The sequence below is a fragment of the Furipterus horrens genome, unplaced genomic scaffold (genome assembly GCF_987537825.1).
Source record: "Furipterus horrens unplaced genomic scaffold, mFurHor1.1.pri manual_scaffold_3, whole genome shotgun sequence".
Classification (NCBI taxonomy): domain Eukaryota; kingdom Metazoa; phylum Chordata; class Mammalia; order Chiroptera; family Furipteridae; genus Furipterus; species Furipterus horrens.
Genome location: NW_028327173.1, coordinates 201,890,273 through 201,904,641, shown reverse-complemented (window position 1 = coordinate 201,904,641; position 14,369 = coordinate 201,890,273). Strand labels below are relative to the sequence as shown.

Here is a 14,369-nt window from a genome sequence, read left to right as displayed (position 1 = left end):
TGTCCCTAACGTAATGGCAGTTTTGACTTTAGTTGGACTTACTGTATTATGTAAAGAGTCAAAGAGAAGGAGGTGCTCTGTCCCTCTTCCCCACCCCAAAATTCCGCTAAGGAGACTTTTCTCATCGAAGGCTTGGCCTCCACATTAGATTTCCCATTTATGTTTCAGGTCAATCAATGTGGCGTCAACTTTCAAAGCCCTGTGTGACAATTACAATGACTCCAAATAATTGCTGTCCGTCAGTGTATTTGCTGGGAACACAGATGCATACGCCTGTCACTGGCAGTGTTACCACCCCCAGGAGCTGGTCTCTTGAGTAGGGTCTTCTCTGGGCTCACCTCAAAACCTTAGTGCTGGGAAGATGGGGTGGTGAGGCCATTTGCTGCGTAACCCATCCAAGAAACGCATATGCCTCAGCTACCCCTGAAATCACTTGTTTAAAAATATATATCTTTAAAGCAGTTATTTTGGTAAGTGCAGATGTGACTGGAATGTTCCAAAGAATTGCCTCCAACTTTGGTTCCTCTAGCTCCGTGGTTTTCTTTGTTGTTGTTGTTTACTTAATGATTTTAGAGAGAAAGATGAACGGATGGAGTGGGAGAGAGAGAGGGATTTGTTGTTCCACTTACTTATGCCTTCATTGGTTGACTCTGGAATGTGTCCTGACTGGAAATCAAACCCACAGCCTTGGTGTTTCGGGATGATGCTCTAACCAACCGAGCCACCCAGCCCGGGCCTAACTCAGTGGTTTTCAACCGGGTATGATTTTGTCCCCCAGGGGACATTTGGCACTATCTAGAAATACAGCAGTCCCTCTCTGTATCGCAGTTCACTTATCACGGCCTCACTGTATTGCGGGATTTTTAAAAATATTTTATTTAATTATTTATCACAGATTTTTCGCTATATCGCGGGATTTTGCGGCACTGTATACATATGTTGTTAAAGTTATGTAGGTTTAAGAGTGTAGAATATATTTAAGAACATAAGTAGTGCTTATAAAAGTGTGGGAAAGGTTAATAAGGGAATGGGAAAGATTAATAAGGGGGTGGGAATGGTTTATAAGTGTGTGGGAAGGGTTTATAAAGCCTTAAACTATATATAAATACTAAAATAAATGTAAGGTTCCTACTTCGCGGATTTTCACCTATCGCGGGGGTGTCGGGTGTCTAGAAGGTAATACCTGTGATAAGTGAGGGAATCCTGTAATTCTGGCTGTCACAGCTGGGGAAGGGGGATGCTACTGGCACGTACTTGGTAGAAACCAGGATGCTGCTAAAATCCTACAGTGCCCAGGACAGCCTCCATCACAAAGAATCATCCAGCCCCAAACCAACAGCAGACCCTCCATATCACCCTGCCCAGGCTCTGTAGCTTCATCGCAAGATGTCGATTCAACACGGGAGGAGACAGATACCGTGTCACTCCCGAGTCGGACTGCACAGCCATTCTCGGCGGTGCAGATAGACTCTTAAGAAGCTACACCATCGTCCCTCAGGACGGACGGCTGCCGACGATGAGGTTGAAAAACCCTGCTCTAACTATTGAGGATTTATACTTGAGAAACAGGGTCACTTGTTTAGAAAATTCAGACTAAAAAGAAAGAAAATGTTCCTTTAGTTGAAAAAGGTATCAATGTTAGAGAATATTTTAAGACAAATTACTCATAAGACAAAGTTTCTGCTGCATATATAACCTTCAGCTTCTACCCAAATAAATATGGATGTGTATAAGATTGCAATTATAATATATGTACTAGTTTATGTTCTTGTTTCCACTGAAGGATGTCAATTTTATAATCTTTATATCATTTTAATAGAGAATATTTCATTGTTTCAATGTAATGAAATTCAACCATTTCCTCTTTTTTTTTTTTTTTTTTTTAAATAACGGGCAAAAGCAATTATTCAGTGTGAAATCTGGCTTTGGAGAGCTGACCATGGGGTACTCTCAACTTATTTTACAGCAAAACTACTTTGCAAGAAATAAGTACTTTCAAAACATTATAAGAAATTGTTATGCTGAACATATTTTTACACCAAAAAAAAAAAACATTTACTTCTTGGAGAAACATTCACTGCTTACATATTTTTTACATTAAAAAAGCAACAACTTAATGTCTCTCTTCAGAATGTATAATAGCAACACTGTGGTTTCATTTGATAAAAGATTCGCAGTGTGAAACCCTGGCCCCTCCAGGGTGGGATTAATCACTTAGCTTCTGGGTCACAGGGGCACATCTAGCCTGGGCTGTCGAAGTCTGCACAGCATCACAAGGAAGGAGAGAACAAAATCCTGCCTCACACATCAGGATGTGCAAGAGGCAAATGCTAAAGCTCATGCTGATGCAAGTAATTATAACCACTTACATGATGAGTCAGAATGTATTTTAACAGATACAAAAACTGTCGGAACTCAGCTGAATAGACCGTGTCTAGTCCTGCCTGAAATTCTCAAAGAATCCCAGTGTCAACTGAGGTCTTCCTACATCTTACAGTCTAGACAGAATTGCCTGGAACCCCTATTCCACACCATCTGTGATTTTAATGCACGCCCCAAGATTTTTTGCAAAGTTCTGGACAGCTTATGGTTCTTGAGTTCTTATCTCTCTGAAGTCATTAAATTGCTACATGGCCTTGCCGTTCACCACCTGCTCTTTCTGCACTCTCCTGCACCCGCTCAGACTGAACTCATTGGCTACCCCAACACAGACGCCCCAAACTCACCATCCCCCCTCAGAGTGTGTTGCACCCCTTGGTGAAGGTAGGGGAGAGGTTATATGAAATAGCACAAACAACTTCGACGCACACAGTACTCATAGCAGTTAAATGAAGGATTTCTGATCACTGCGCCATGGGGATTTTTTCTTGGGCCAGTCCTACGTGTATAGGATCCCAGCCTCCCCCCTCCCAGTAACCCCCTTTTTCTTCACCCTCTCTTATCTTGCCTTCTGCCTAGATGGTTCTAAATTGTCCGTATTGAGTTACACGGGGCAGATCAGCTGGAGTCCCTACTCCCAACATCAATTCTGGGTCTTCCTTTGCGTCTCAAAAACAAGCAAACCAGAAAGTCTTTAACTTACCTGGGCCTCCATTTCTAAAAGCAGTTCTTATTAATAACAATTTATATTTCTCTAGTACGCCAATATAAGCTTTGTTAACTGCTTTGAAAAGCCAGTTCTGAAATAGGAGCTTGTTTGTGTGTCTATAGTTGACTTGAGTAACACCAGTTTGAACTGCACATGTCCACTTATACATGGACCATTTTCAATACATGCTATAAATGTAATTTCTCTTCCTTACGGTTTTCTTAATAACATCTTCTTTAGCTTACTTTATTCTAAGGATACCATATGTAATACATATAGCATATAAAATGTGTGTTAATTGACTATTTATGTTATTGCTACGGCTTCCAGTCAGTAGTGAGGTATTAGTAGTTAAATTAGGGGGAGTCAGGTTATATGCAGATTTTTGACTGTGCGTGTGCTGGGAGGGTGGGGGTCGGCACCCTAATGCCCACCTTTTGCAAGAGCCAGCTTACCTGTGAGAGCAGCCGCTTACCTGGATGGACGTGCTCCGGCTGCTCGTGCGGGGCTGGTGTGTCCAGTTTCCTGCTCTTCATCCTAAACCGTTCAGCCTGCCACTCAGGGGTTCCTCCCATCTGGCGCTGTCCTCTGAAGCCTCACTTTCCAGAGTTTGTCTCTCACTCGGTCTCTCTTCTACCTGGTCTGTATTTGCAAAATGCACTTGGCCATGGAGCCCATAACTGACATTGCTTACAGGTCCCTGAGCGACGCTTCCTGGGTGCCTTCCTCAGGGCGTATCACTTCTCGGGCTCGTTATTAGACTTCATAAAAACAGGGGTGACATACTCTCTCTTGAATCCCCCAGTACCTCCTGGAGGACAATCGGTATTCCATTACGTTGCCCACTGTTTTCTCCAGGTCCATTGGTTCCACAAATTCATTCCCTTTGTAAACATTCATTTCAAACAAGAGAAAGTTCTTGCCTTCCCAGAGTTTATTTCTAGTCAGCGTGAGAGGTAGCAGACTGTTTCAGCGCTGAATGCATGTTGGTGACACCAGACAGCACACTCTACAGTATTCCCTCACTTATCGCGGGTATTACATTCTAGACGCCCCCACAAAGTAGGAACCTTACATTTATTCTACACTCTTAAACCTACGTAACTTTAACAACATACATATACAGTACCTCGAAATCCCACAATTTAGCAAAAAATCCACGATAAATAATTAAATATAATATTTTTAAAAATCCCACAATACAGTGAGGTCATGATAAGTGAACCACCATACAGAGAGGGATGTAGTTTCATAACCAGAGTAAGCTCCTTTGAGGGTTGACTGCTGTAAACAGAAACAATGCAACTTTTGCACCTGGTGACGTTTTCTCCAGCTCAGTGCGTCACCAGGTCTACCCACCAGCCACATCTGCTGTTCGCTCACGCAGCGATTTGAGTGTGGGTGCTGTGAAACCTCCCTTCTTCCGACTTTTATTCCGTCTGCCATAAAAAAACAGTGTATTTTCACTTTTAAAATTATAGCTCTGAAATAGGAATTTCTTATTCACGCTCCTTGCGGCAACCAGATCTGCTCATACAAATGTGTGATGAGGAAGAAACTCTGGAAGATAGAATGTATTTTACCATATCTCCTTCTAAATATAAACATAATGTTCCTCCATTCATCATGGGAATAAATTGCCACTCCACACCTTATGAATAAACCTTTCCCTTTTAACACCTCTTGGTTATACTGTGCCTATTTTATGGGGGGATGCTGTGGCAGAAGACAGCAAGAAAAATAAGTGAATGCAATTTCAATGAAGGTTATTTACTGAGAAAATCAGGCAAAGGGATTCCCTTTTCTAGCAAGCATGCAGTCTCTCAGTAAGTGAATAAGCACCCCCAAAAAATATTATCAGGAGCCATTTATTCTAAATATTACTTATAGGTTATCCACTTAACTCACCCACTGAGATGTAGAATTCAACCATACCAGTTCAGAGCAGAAAGAAGAAAGGCCATTTATCTAATTCAATTCCTTGAGGGGGAAAGTACGTAGGCAACATTAAGAATCTTCAATTATCTAATTTAATAAAAGGGATGGTTTCTATTCTGTAGTCAGCAACATGTGATACTGATTATTTCTAATCCCTTAGAAGAGATCTGACATTCTGCTTTTGGTCCTGTATAGCATGAAATCGTCATGTATATTTTACCAAAAGAAGTAACACGAGTAATGGCCTCCACAGTCTGCAATCATTTTATATAACACACTGCAACATGGTTTTGCCCTGGGGCAGAGAAGTGGGGATTTTCTCTACTTCAAAAGAATGAAAAATTATCATTGCTCTATCCAGAGCCATTATAGACTTCAAAGACTTTGGCATGAAATATTCAGAAAGTTTATTTTAGAATTCAATATTTTAAAAGCCTGCTTTAAAACTATTACAGTGATTAGTGACTCTGTTACTTGGGCCAGTCTTTACTTTAAAAAGCCCTGTGTCATGGTCATGGTTGAAACCATTTGCTGTTTCAACAGAGTATAATTTGCGTAGGGATGTAAAGCATTGTTTTAGAATGCTCCCCCAAAGAGGGATTGTGACCACTACTCATCAGTTATCCTTTCAAACACTCTTTAAATAAACACGACTTTTACTCGTAACGGTTGACTGTGTTGCTTGTGCCCTAATTATGTCCTCCTGACATGTGGTATCCTGCCCACGTGAGTGCCATTTCTCTGCTTCCTGTTCGGGGAGCAGTGCTCCTGTCTCTGGTTCTAGGGACTCACAGGGCCAACCCAGCTGAGGCCACCCAGCCAGAGGTTCACATCTTCACCACTCACTGGAGGAGTCAAAAAAGTTGGTCGGGTATTGGTGAGGATTGAACAGAACTGACAAGGCCACAGATGAAGACAGTGAGAACTTCAGGATCTGGAGTCGGCCACGTGAAAATTACAATACAGCCGCTTCTCCCCTGAATGTTCTATGTGTGTAGGGAGGCAGTGTGCAGTAGAGTGTAGAGATTTCCAAGCCTGCCGCTTACCAGCACTGTGATCTTGTGGCGCTACTTAACCCTGTTAACCTCAATGTTGCTGTCTGTGAAATGGACCCATCTCAGCACTGGCACACAGATTCAGTGAGAGAAGGAATGTAAAGGCAGAGCAATGTAGGATGTCGGTCGTGGCTCTCATCGTTATTATTTAGTCCCGAAATGTTCTGATCTCTTATTTGTTGAGTCTCCATTTCTGTTGGGTAATGCATATATTTATTGATGTAGCACAGGAAGAATTTATAGGATGACTAGAAAAAAATTCATTTCTGCTTTTCTTACATAACCCATGCATTTGGCTTCATTTCTTTAAGTGTGTTGAAGTTACTGTTTCCGTAGGTTTTAGTAACTACCTTTTTCTTCCCTTCCCACTTATCCATGTCAGGAAAAAATAGGCATCAACCTTAGCCTTCAAGTAGATAAATAGGTGCCTCTCACATAAAGACACAGAGAAATATTCTGATGGGCACTTGATGCATAAGTGTGATGAAAATAACCTGTAAATAACTTCTTGTTTCGTTTTCCAGGGAGGTAGATCAAGACTCGGATGGTCACGTCAGCTTTAAAGATTTCGAATATGCCATGAATTGCGGACAAAAATGAAGCCTGACTATGTGAACTGCTTTTGGCAACTTCTGGGCAGACCAATAGATTGTAATGTACTTAAATGTCCACATTCACTCTACCAATAATGCAATGCTACATCCTTGCGATTAAACTCTTCTTCATGGTTTTCAGATGCCGTTAATTGCTAGCATCTCAGAATCCTCGAGGTGGTCGTTACAGGTAGTTTCCCTCCATGTGGCTAGCAGCCCCTACTCATCACTCGCAACCCCCTCCTCTGCAGGCCAGGATGCTCCACTCCCCTACTACTCCCTGCGCCCCCCAGCCTGAACCCCCTGGTTTTCATCAGTTCCTGATTTCAGGAGAGGAGCTGCTTTTTCCTGCCAAGGGGCCAGTTCCCTTCATGCATTCAACTCGGTTGAACAAATAATAGCACCTGTCTGTACTGCAAGCTCACTGTGTTCCAAGCAATGAGCCAGGCGTTGGGAAAACAAAGCCTTAAGACCTCTCTAAGATAATGTACCCAGAGTTAAGGGCATCAATGAAGAATGGCCCCAGGGCACACTGGCTGTACAAGACAGAAACCGGATTGGGTGAACACAAATAAACTCAGTCTTCTCCAGCTGCATACAGAGGAAGAACAGAGTAGAATAAAGATATTGGGGGAAGGACTTGTTTGCGGAACTTTTAGGGTGGCCTGGGCTGGTAGCTACTCTCTTAGAACAAAAACTGTGACACTGGACATTCAGCATTTATTTTAAATAAATACCGGCATCAGTACAAATATTTTATCTCTATATGTTCAGAATTGCTAACATTACCAACATGAGGAAAATAATGTAATTCAAATTATAAAATTAGTAAATATTTCAAGATCAAAATGTAAGTTTATAAAATAGAACCATTAACAAGCACTCTTTCTAACACAAATTATTAGCAGATAAACCTAGTAAAAATAAAGTCTTAAACTGTCATGAATCAGGGGAGCCTAAATAAACATAGTAGCTAAATGTAATTTGGTATTCTGGATGGGATCCTAAAAATAAAAAAGGACATTAGGTAAATAATAATAAAGTATGGAATGAATGATATTGTATAGTAGTGGCTCATTCATTGTGACTGATACGTCATACTCATACAAAAGGTTAATGATAGGGGAAATTGGGTGAAGAGTGTATGGGAACTTGACTACAAAATTTTTCCGTCAACCTAAGACTTCTTACCAGTGGGGCCAGGATGGTATCATTTGGTATAATGAGTGATTTCGTTCCAATTGTTCTAGCTGATGAAAAGCCCTGTCTGGCTTTGGGTAGAGTTTTGTCCAGCAAGTATTCTCATCATTAACTGAGACACTGATTCTTATTTTGATACATTAGTGATAATGATTTTCCACTTCTAAAATATAAAATTAGAGTAATGCACCAAGTGCCAGTGTTTTTAGTATTTGCCAGAGTACCAGAGCCTCCTGTTCCAATCACTATTTGGACCTTATTTCTCCCGGGAAATGTGACAAGAAAGGGAGGGGTGACTTTCTCCAGTTGACATGGGAGGTAAGAGGCAGCTGTATTGGGCAGCTCCCTTGACCTTGGATTAGTCTGGGCTCCTTTTGGTTTCCCAGAAACCTACTCCAACTAGCTTAGGCAGAAAGGGAATTTCCTGGGAAATAGTGGGCTAGTCTGGGGAGTCTAACACCGGGAGGGCAGTGGGGCAGCTGGGTTTCCAGGATAACTAGAGCAGGCACCTCCAGACGTGGCCTCTGTGCCATAGCCACCGTCAGCCTCACACTATTCTAAAAAGCAATTGGCCTGTGATCTGCCCAGTTCCAAGTTCAAAGACCCGAGAAAGAGGCTTTGGTTGGCCCCTGAAACAGTCAAATCTGGGTCACCAAGGGGGTATGGATATGGCCACTGGCTACTCACAAGGGCTGGCTGGTCACAGGGAGGGGACGTTTGCACGAGCCGGGCAGCGCTTCTGTTTTCTTTCCCAGAAGCAAATAATTTGCCTGGCACCTGATCGAGAAAGGAGAGGACCCTAGGATTTGCTGCTTAGGAGGGTCCACGCTTTCAGGGCACAGACCAGAAACAAAGAGGGCAGATGAGAAGCTGCTCATGTCACCTTCCCTCCCTTATCACTGCCCCAAGCCCAGTCCAGGTCCTCACCCTCAGCTTCTCGCTTCAGGTCCCTGTCCCAGCCCTCGCAGGCCTGCCCTTAGATGGATGGCCCAAAGAGGGGCATCTGTGCAGGTAGGTCAACTCATTCTCTTCCCTGGGAGACAGGAAGAATGAGAGCAAGACAGCAACGTTCCTCTGAGTGGCCGAATGAATGGGTACGACTCAGGAGCCAGTGGCTGACATTGGTTTCCACCACGTGGCCTGGCAATCTGAGACAGCTCATTTGCAATAAAATCAGAAAATGAAACAGACATCAAGAAAGAAAGAAAAAAGCCAGAGAAACTCTGTGATACTTGATTTCCAGTCAAAGCTTGTGTGCAAAGCTCAGTTATAATCCTTTGGGTCCTGTGAGGTAACCCTGTATCCTTCCAATCGATGTTTCTGCTCAAGCCACCAGGAGTCTGTTATTTGAAACCAAGAGAATCCAAACTATCTGGAGCATAGAGTCAAGGACAGAGTCTTAGGCAGCATTGACATTTACTGGGCAGCAAAGAAAAGTCTCCTAAAGAGACTGAGGAGTAACTGAAGATGGAAGAGGAAGCTGTTACCGCGTCTCTCTCCTGTACCCCAGCCTCTACTTGACCTCTCCCTATAATCAGCTCCAGTCTTGCCCTGTGGCTCCAGCTCTCAAAGAGGTCACCAGTGATCTACTAAAGGCCACCAGCCCGTCTCAGACCCCATCACACTTTGTCCCTTCTCCTGGGTCCTTCTCTCTTTAGCCTCCATAACATTAGTCTTTTATGGTATTTCTGTGCCCGTTTTCTTTCACGGTCTTTCCCTGTTTTCTGTCCCACAACAATCCCTAAGTGTAGTGCTCCCCAGCGTCCTGTAATTGGCCAGTCTTCTGGATGAACACATTCTCCGAGTAGCTAGCACCTTCATGGGTATGACTCCGCAACCAAATCTTTTATCATTACTCTTGACCTCTGCTCAACCCCAATCCTGTTTTTTGTTGTTGCTGTTTTTGATCCTGGAGCATCTTATAGTGCCAGAAATTGAGGAAGTGCTAAAACACACACACACACACACACAAAACACAAAACCCCATGTGGGTAGGACATAGGGCAAAGGGACACAAGACCCAACAGAAAGAGCTCCCAGTGGTCAAACTGGAACAATTTGAGCAACAAAATTAAGTAAGATTGGGTTATGACCCAAAGTATAAAATATTTATGAGTCCATACTGATGCAAATAAATAAATGAATAAATAAACAAATGGAAGAGTGGAGACAAATCTCTCTTGTGGAAGAATTGCAAATAATCTATGTAGGTGGTGCCCTTAAAGAGCAGAAGCACAACTCTATTCCTTCAGTGTGGACTGTGTATAGGGACCTTCTTCCCAAGAGTCCTTGTTAGAAGGGTGGGAAAGAATAATGGTGAGAACACCTGACAGTCACTACCTCAGCCAGGTGACCAAGGCCAATATCAACAGCGATGAATCATGTTGATACCATGTACCCTTACGCATGTGATAAAAATGACTCTTTACCTCTGGTTTTCCTCTTCAAAACCAACAATTCCAGTCTAATCAGAGAAAAACAGACAAATCCCAACTCTGAGACATTTTACAAAATACCTGCCCAGTACTCCTCAAAACTGTCAAGGTTATCAAATCAAGAAAAGTCTGAGAAACTGTCACAGCCACGAGGAGTGTAAGGACACATAACAACTAAGGTAATGCAGCCAGAATGGGATCCTAGAACAGTAAAAAGACTGGTAAAAGCCTCGGAAATCTGAATAAAGTATGGACTTCAATTAATACTAATGTATCAATTATTATTTCATTAATTATAATAAATGTACCATACTAATGTAAGATAATAATAGGGAAAATGGGTGTGAGTATATGGGAACTCTCACAATTTTTTTGTAAATCTAAAACTTCTAAAATTATAAGTTTATTGTTTTTTTCATTTTAGATCTTTATGATGGAAAATATATCCCTTACCACTATTTAAATTTATAATAAAAGTTTACATGTCGATTAAAAATATGTTAGAGAGGGTTCATAGCTTTTCAAAATAATGTTATGGGATACATTAGTTTATTAGCAAAAAACGTCAAAAACCAACGTTTTATGGCACTATTATAGGACTCTGAACTCTCAACGATGACCCACTGGGGCCAGGCCTTTGCCACAGGGAAGTATGTTCACAGCCTGTTATAATTTGGGTTGGTTTCTGACAAAGAAGAGACCTCATATAGTTTAAAGTATCAGCTTTTAAACTGCATTTGGAGAACCCTCAAAAAATAAAAAGTAAAAGTCTCCAGTTTTCCTATTATACTGCTTTCACTATATATTTCAAGGAAAGACATCCCTTAACTTTGAATCTATTGAAAAGAAAGCCCTTTATACTTCTTTTGAACTTCGTAATTCCTCCCAGCACTGAGAAAACGGTAAGGTGCCTTCCCCTCACGGGTGAGTCCTACAGTAGTCCTGTGTCCGGCTCAAATGGCCTGTTAATGTGCCAAGGCATGGAAGCGATTGATGGATGAATGGAAAAAGAAGATGGGAGATTTTATATGTACTATATATTACTATATCCCCATTTCAATGCATACTGGAATATTATTCAGCCATAAAAAGGAAATCCCGCCATTTGTGACACCATGAATACATCTGGAGGGCATTACGCTAAGTGAAATAAGTCAGAAAGAGAAAGACAAATACTGTATGATATCACTTATATGTGACATCTAAAAAATCTGAATTCATAGAAACAGAAGAATTGTGGTTCTGAGGGGAGGGAAATGGGGAGATGTTGGTCAAAGGGCACAGATTTCCAGTTATGAGTCAGTTCTGGGGCTCTAATGTGCAGCCTGGTAGCTATAGTTAACAATACTGCTTTGTATACTTGAAACTTTCCAAGAGAGTACATCTTAAATGTTCTCACCACACACACACACACACACACACACACACAAAGGTAATTATGTGAAGTGATGGAGGTGCAAACTAACCTTATTGTGGTCATCATTTTGCAGTGTATACATGTATCAGATCATCATGTGTGTACTTGACACAATGTTATATGTCAGTTATATATCTAAAGCTGGGAGATGCCTGTCAATGATGGAACACCTGTTCTCTGCAGTAAGGACAGCTTGGCCTCAGCCTGGCACTGCGTCCTGGCCACAGAAGCCAGCGTGGTCACTGTGAGATTATTCAGGGACCAGTTCGGTTTTACAAAGTTTGTATTTTATTCATTAAAGTTATAATGGTGTTTTAGTCTGTGCGGGCTGCTAGAACAAAAATACTGTAGCTTATAAATAACAGATGTTCGTTTCTCACAGTTCCAAAGGCTGGAAGTCAGATCGTGGTGTTGGCAGATCTGGGGTCTGGTGAGAGCCTGCGATTTCAGACTGTCACCTCAGAGGGCGAAGGAGTCTACCGCTAATGACATTCATGAAGGCTCCACCCTCATGACCTAATCACCTCCCAAGGGCCCCACCTTCTAATACTATCACTTTGGGGGTTTGGCTTTCAACTTACAAATTTTAAGGGGGACACAAACATTCAGACCAGAGCAAATGGTAGTAAGCCTCGTTCTTACTTGAGCTTCCATCTCATGCAGATCATATTGTTTTATTTATGTCATGAATTTTACTAATCACTAAGGTGGCTTTTATAATTCTGTTATAGTCCCTTAAGTTGTAATTGCATGTATAAGTAACGTATTCAGTTATCTCGATTGGTCTTTCTAGAGTATTATCAATTTTATTAATCATTTTAAAACATTAACTTTTGAGCTTGTTGCTTTTTAAAATTTTCTGATTCATTATTTCTGCCTTATTATCATTTCCTTCTTGACTTTTTTTTTTTAATGTCTAGCTACATGAGAGGCTAAGATCGTTGATTATCAGCCTCTATTCTAATACTTATATTTAAAACTATAAATGTCCTCTAAGAACTGCTTTGGCTGTATCTCACAAGTTTTAATATGTCTTGTCTTCATTATTATTATCTTCAAAATATTTTCTGATTTCTTTTGATTTTGTTTTTGATTCATGGACTATTCAGAAATGAATTAAGTTAATTTTTTTGTTTTTGTTTTCTAGTTTTTGTCATTGAATTTTCACTAATTCCTTGTGTCAGAGGACTTATCTGAATGTTTTCAAACCCTTGAATCTCTAAGTTTTCTGATTCTCTACTAAAAAATACATCTTCCCATGTATTTAGATACATTTTACATGTAATTAATTAAACTCTATAATCTGATAATTCTTAATTCTCTTGAATGTTCCAACACTTTTAAACTTGGATTTCAACATAAAATAACTCTAAAGCAACTTGCATCTCAAATTAGAATCACAAAGTGAATCTGTTTACTAGTCTGAAACTGCTATCCAATTTGGTAGCCACTAGCATGCATGGCTATTTAAATTTAACTTGTAACTAATCAAAATTAAATTAAAAATGTAGTTTCTCACTGCATAGCCACATTTAGTAGCCGTATTATAAGTGTCCAGCAGCTACATGTGATGGGCGGGTACCGTGTGGCAGAGTACCAATAGATGCTTTATCATTGCACCAAGTTCTGTGGAACAGCACTCTCTGGACACTCCTGGAGGGCGCTGGCCAGTGTTTAGTGGCTGCTCTGGGACCTTGGTCCTGGTCCAGTCGGGTGACAAAGTTATGCGGCAACAGCCAGGTGATTTATGCAAACATTACTCCATATGATGGGGCTGTTGTAGGGACCCGTGGAAAGGGATTGAGGGGAGAGACAAATATTCTGAGGCAAACTCCTGGTCACCCTCCAAGGCTCCATGCCAGCCTCACCTCCAATGTGACCAGTCTCCTAATTCCTTCAGGGGATTAGTCAGACTTTCTTCTGGACTCCTGGAGCAGTCTCTCCAGCGTCCTCCCCTTCGTGACTGGTACATTTCCATATCTGTCTCCAAATCTGGCCTATGAGCTTTCCGAAGCCAGTCACCATGTCTTTTTCACCTTTGTGTTCTTGGTGTCTGGCCCCTTGCCTGGTGCATGGCAGCTCTGGGTGGATTGATGAATGGGACGGAAATTTCTCTGAGAGGCGGTGTGATATGGAACTAAGAATCAGAAGATCTGACTTCTGCTCTCCGCTCAGTCCCTACCTCTTGTGCTCTTCAATAAGCCACTCTTCTGGAGCCTCAATTTCCTCTCCTGATCAATTTCATCGAGGAAGTTGACTTAGACAAGGTTGCTCATTGCCTGTTATACATAACTGTTCCGTGAGTAACGGGTGCCATGCCAAGCAATCTCAGGAAATAGTTGGTTGAAGATGACAAATGTGTTTTTTTTTTTGTTTTTACTGTAGAAGTTCACAGAACCTTGAAAACGCTATAGTTCATTATGGCATTCAAAGAAACAGGAAGAATGTGCGGTTTCCCAGACTTATCTGATGGATGATAGAACTGTCTGTGTGCGAGTCTGTGTCTAGAAAGAGACAGTGTCTTAAAAGAACTGATGTTCCCTGGATCAGTCCTTGAGAAATCGTTGATTAGCTGATCTCTGAAGGATCTTCCAGTTCCATGTTTTTATGAATTTTACAAAGGTGCTGCTCCATCTTTCCATC

The 14,369-nt window shown here is 41.5% G+C and overlaps 1 protein-coding gene across 1 annotated transcript in view; it reads left to right on the top strand.

The window, feature by feature from the left end:
* EFCAB11 (EF-hand calcium binding domain 11) overlaps window positions 1-6,815 on the top strand; it is a 129,512-nt gene extending 122,697 nt beyond the window's left edge. The window contains exon 6 of the mRNA XM_090272114.1: window positions 6,606-6,815. Within this exon, the coding sequence (XP_090128240.1) occupies window positions 6,606-6,681 (76 nt within the window). The 3' untranslated portion in view covers window positions 6,682-6,815. The remainder of the gene's footprint in view (window positions 1-6,605) is intronic.
* Window positions 6,816-14,369: the final 7,554 nt, after the last annotated feature.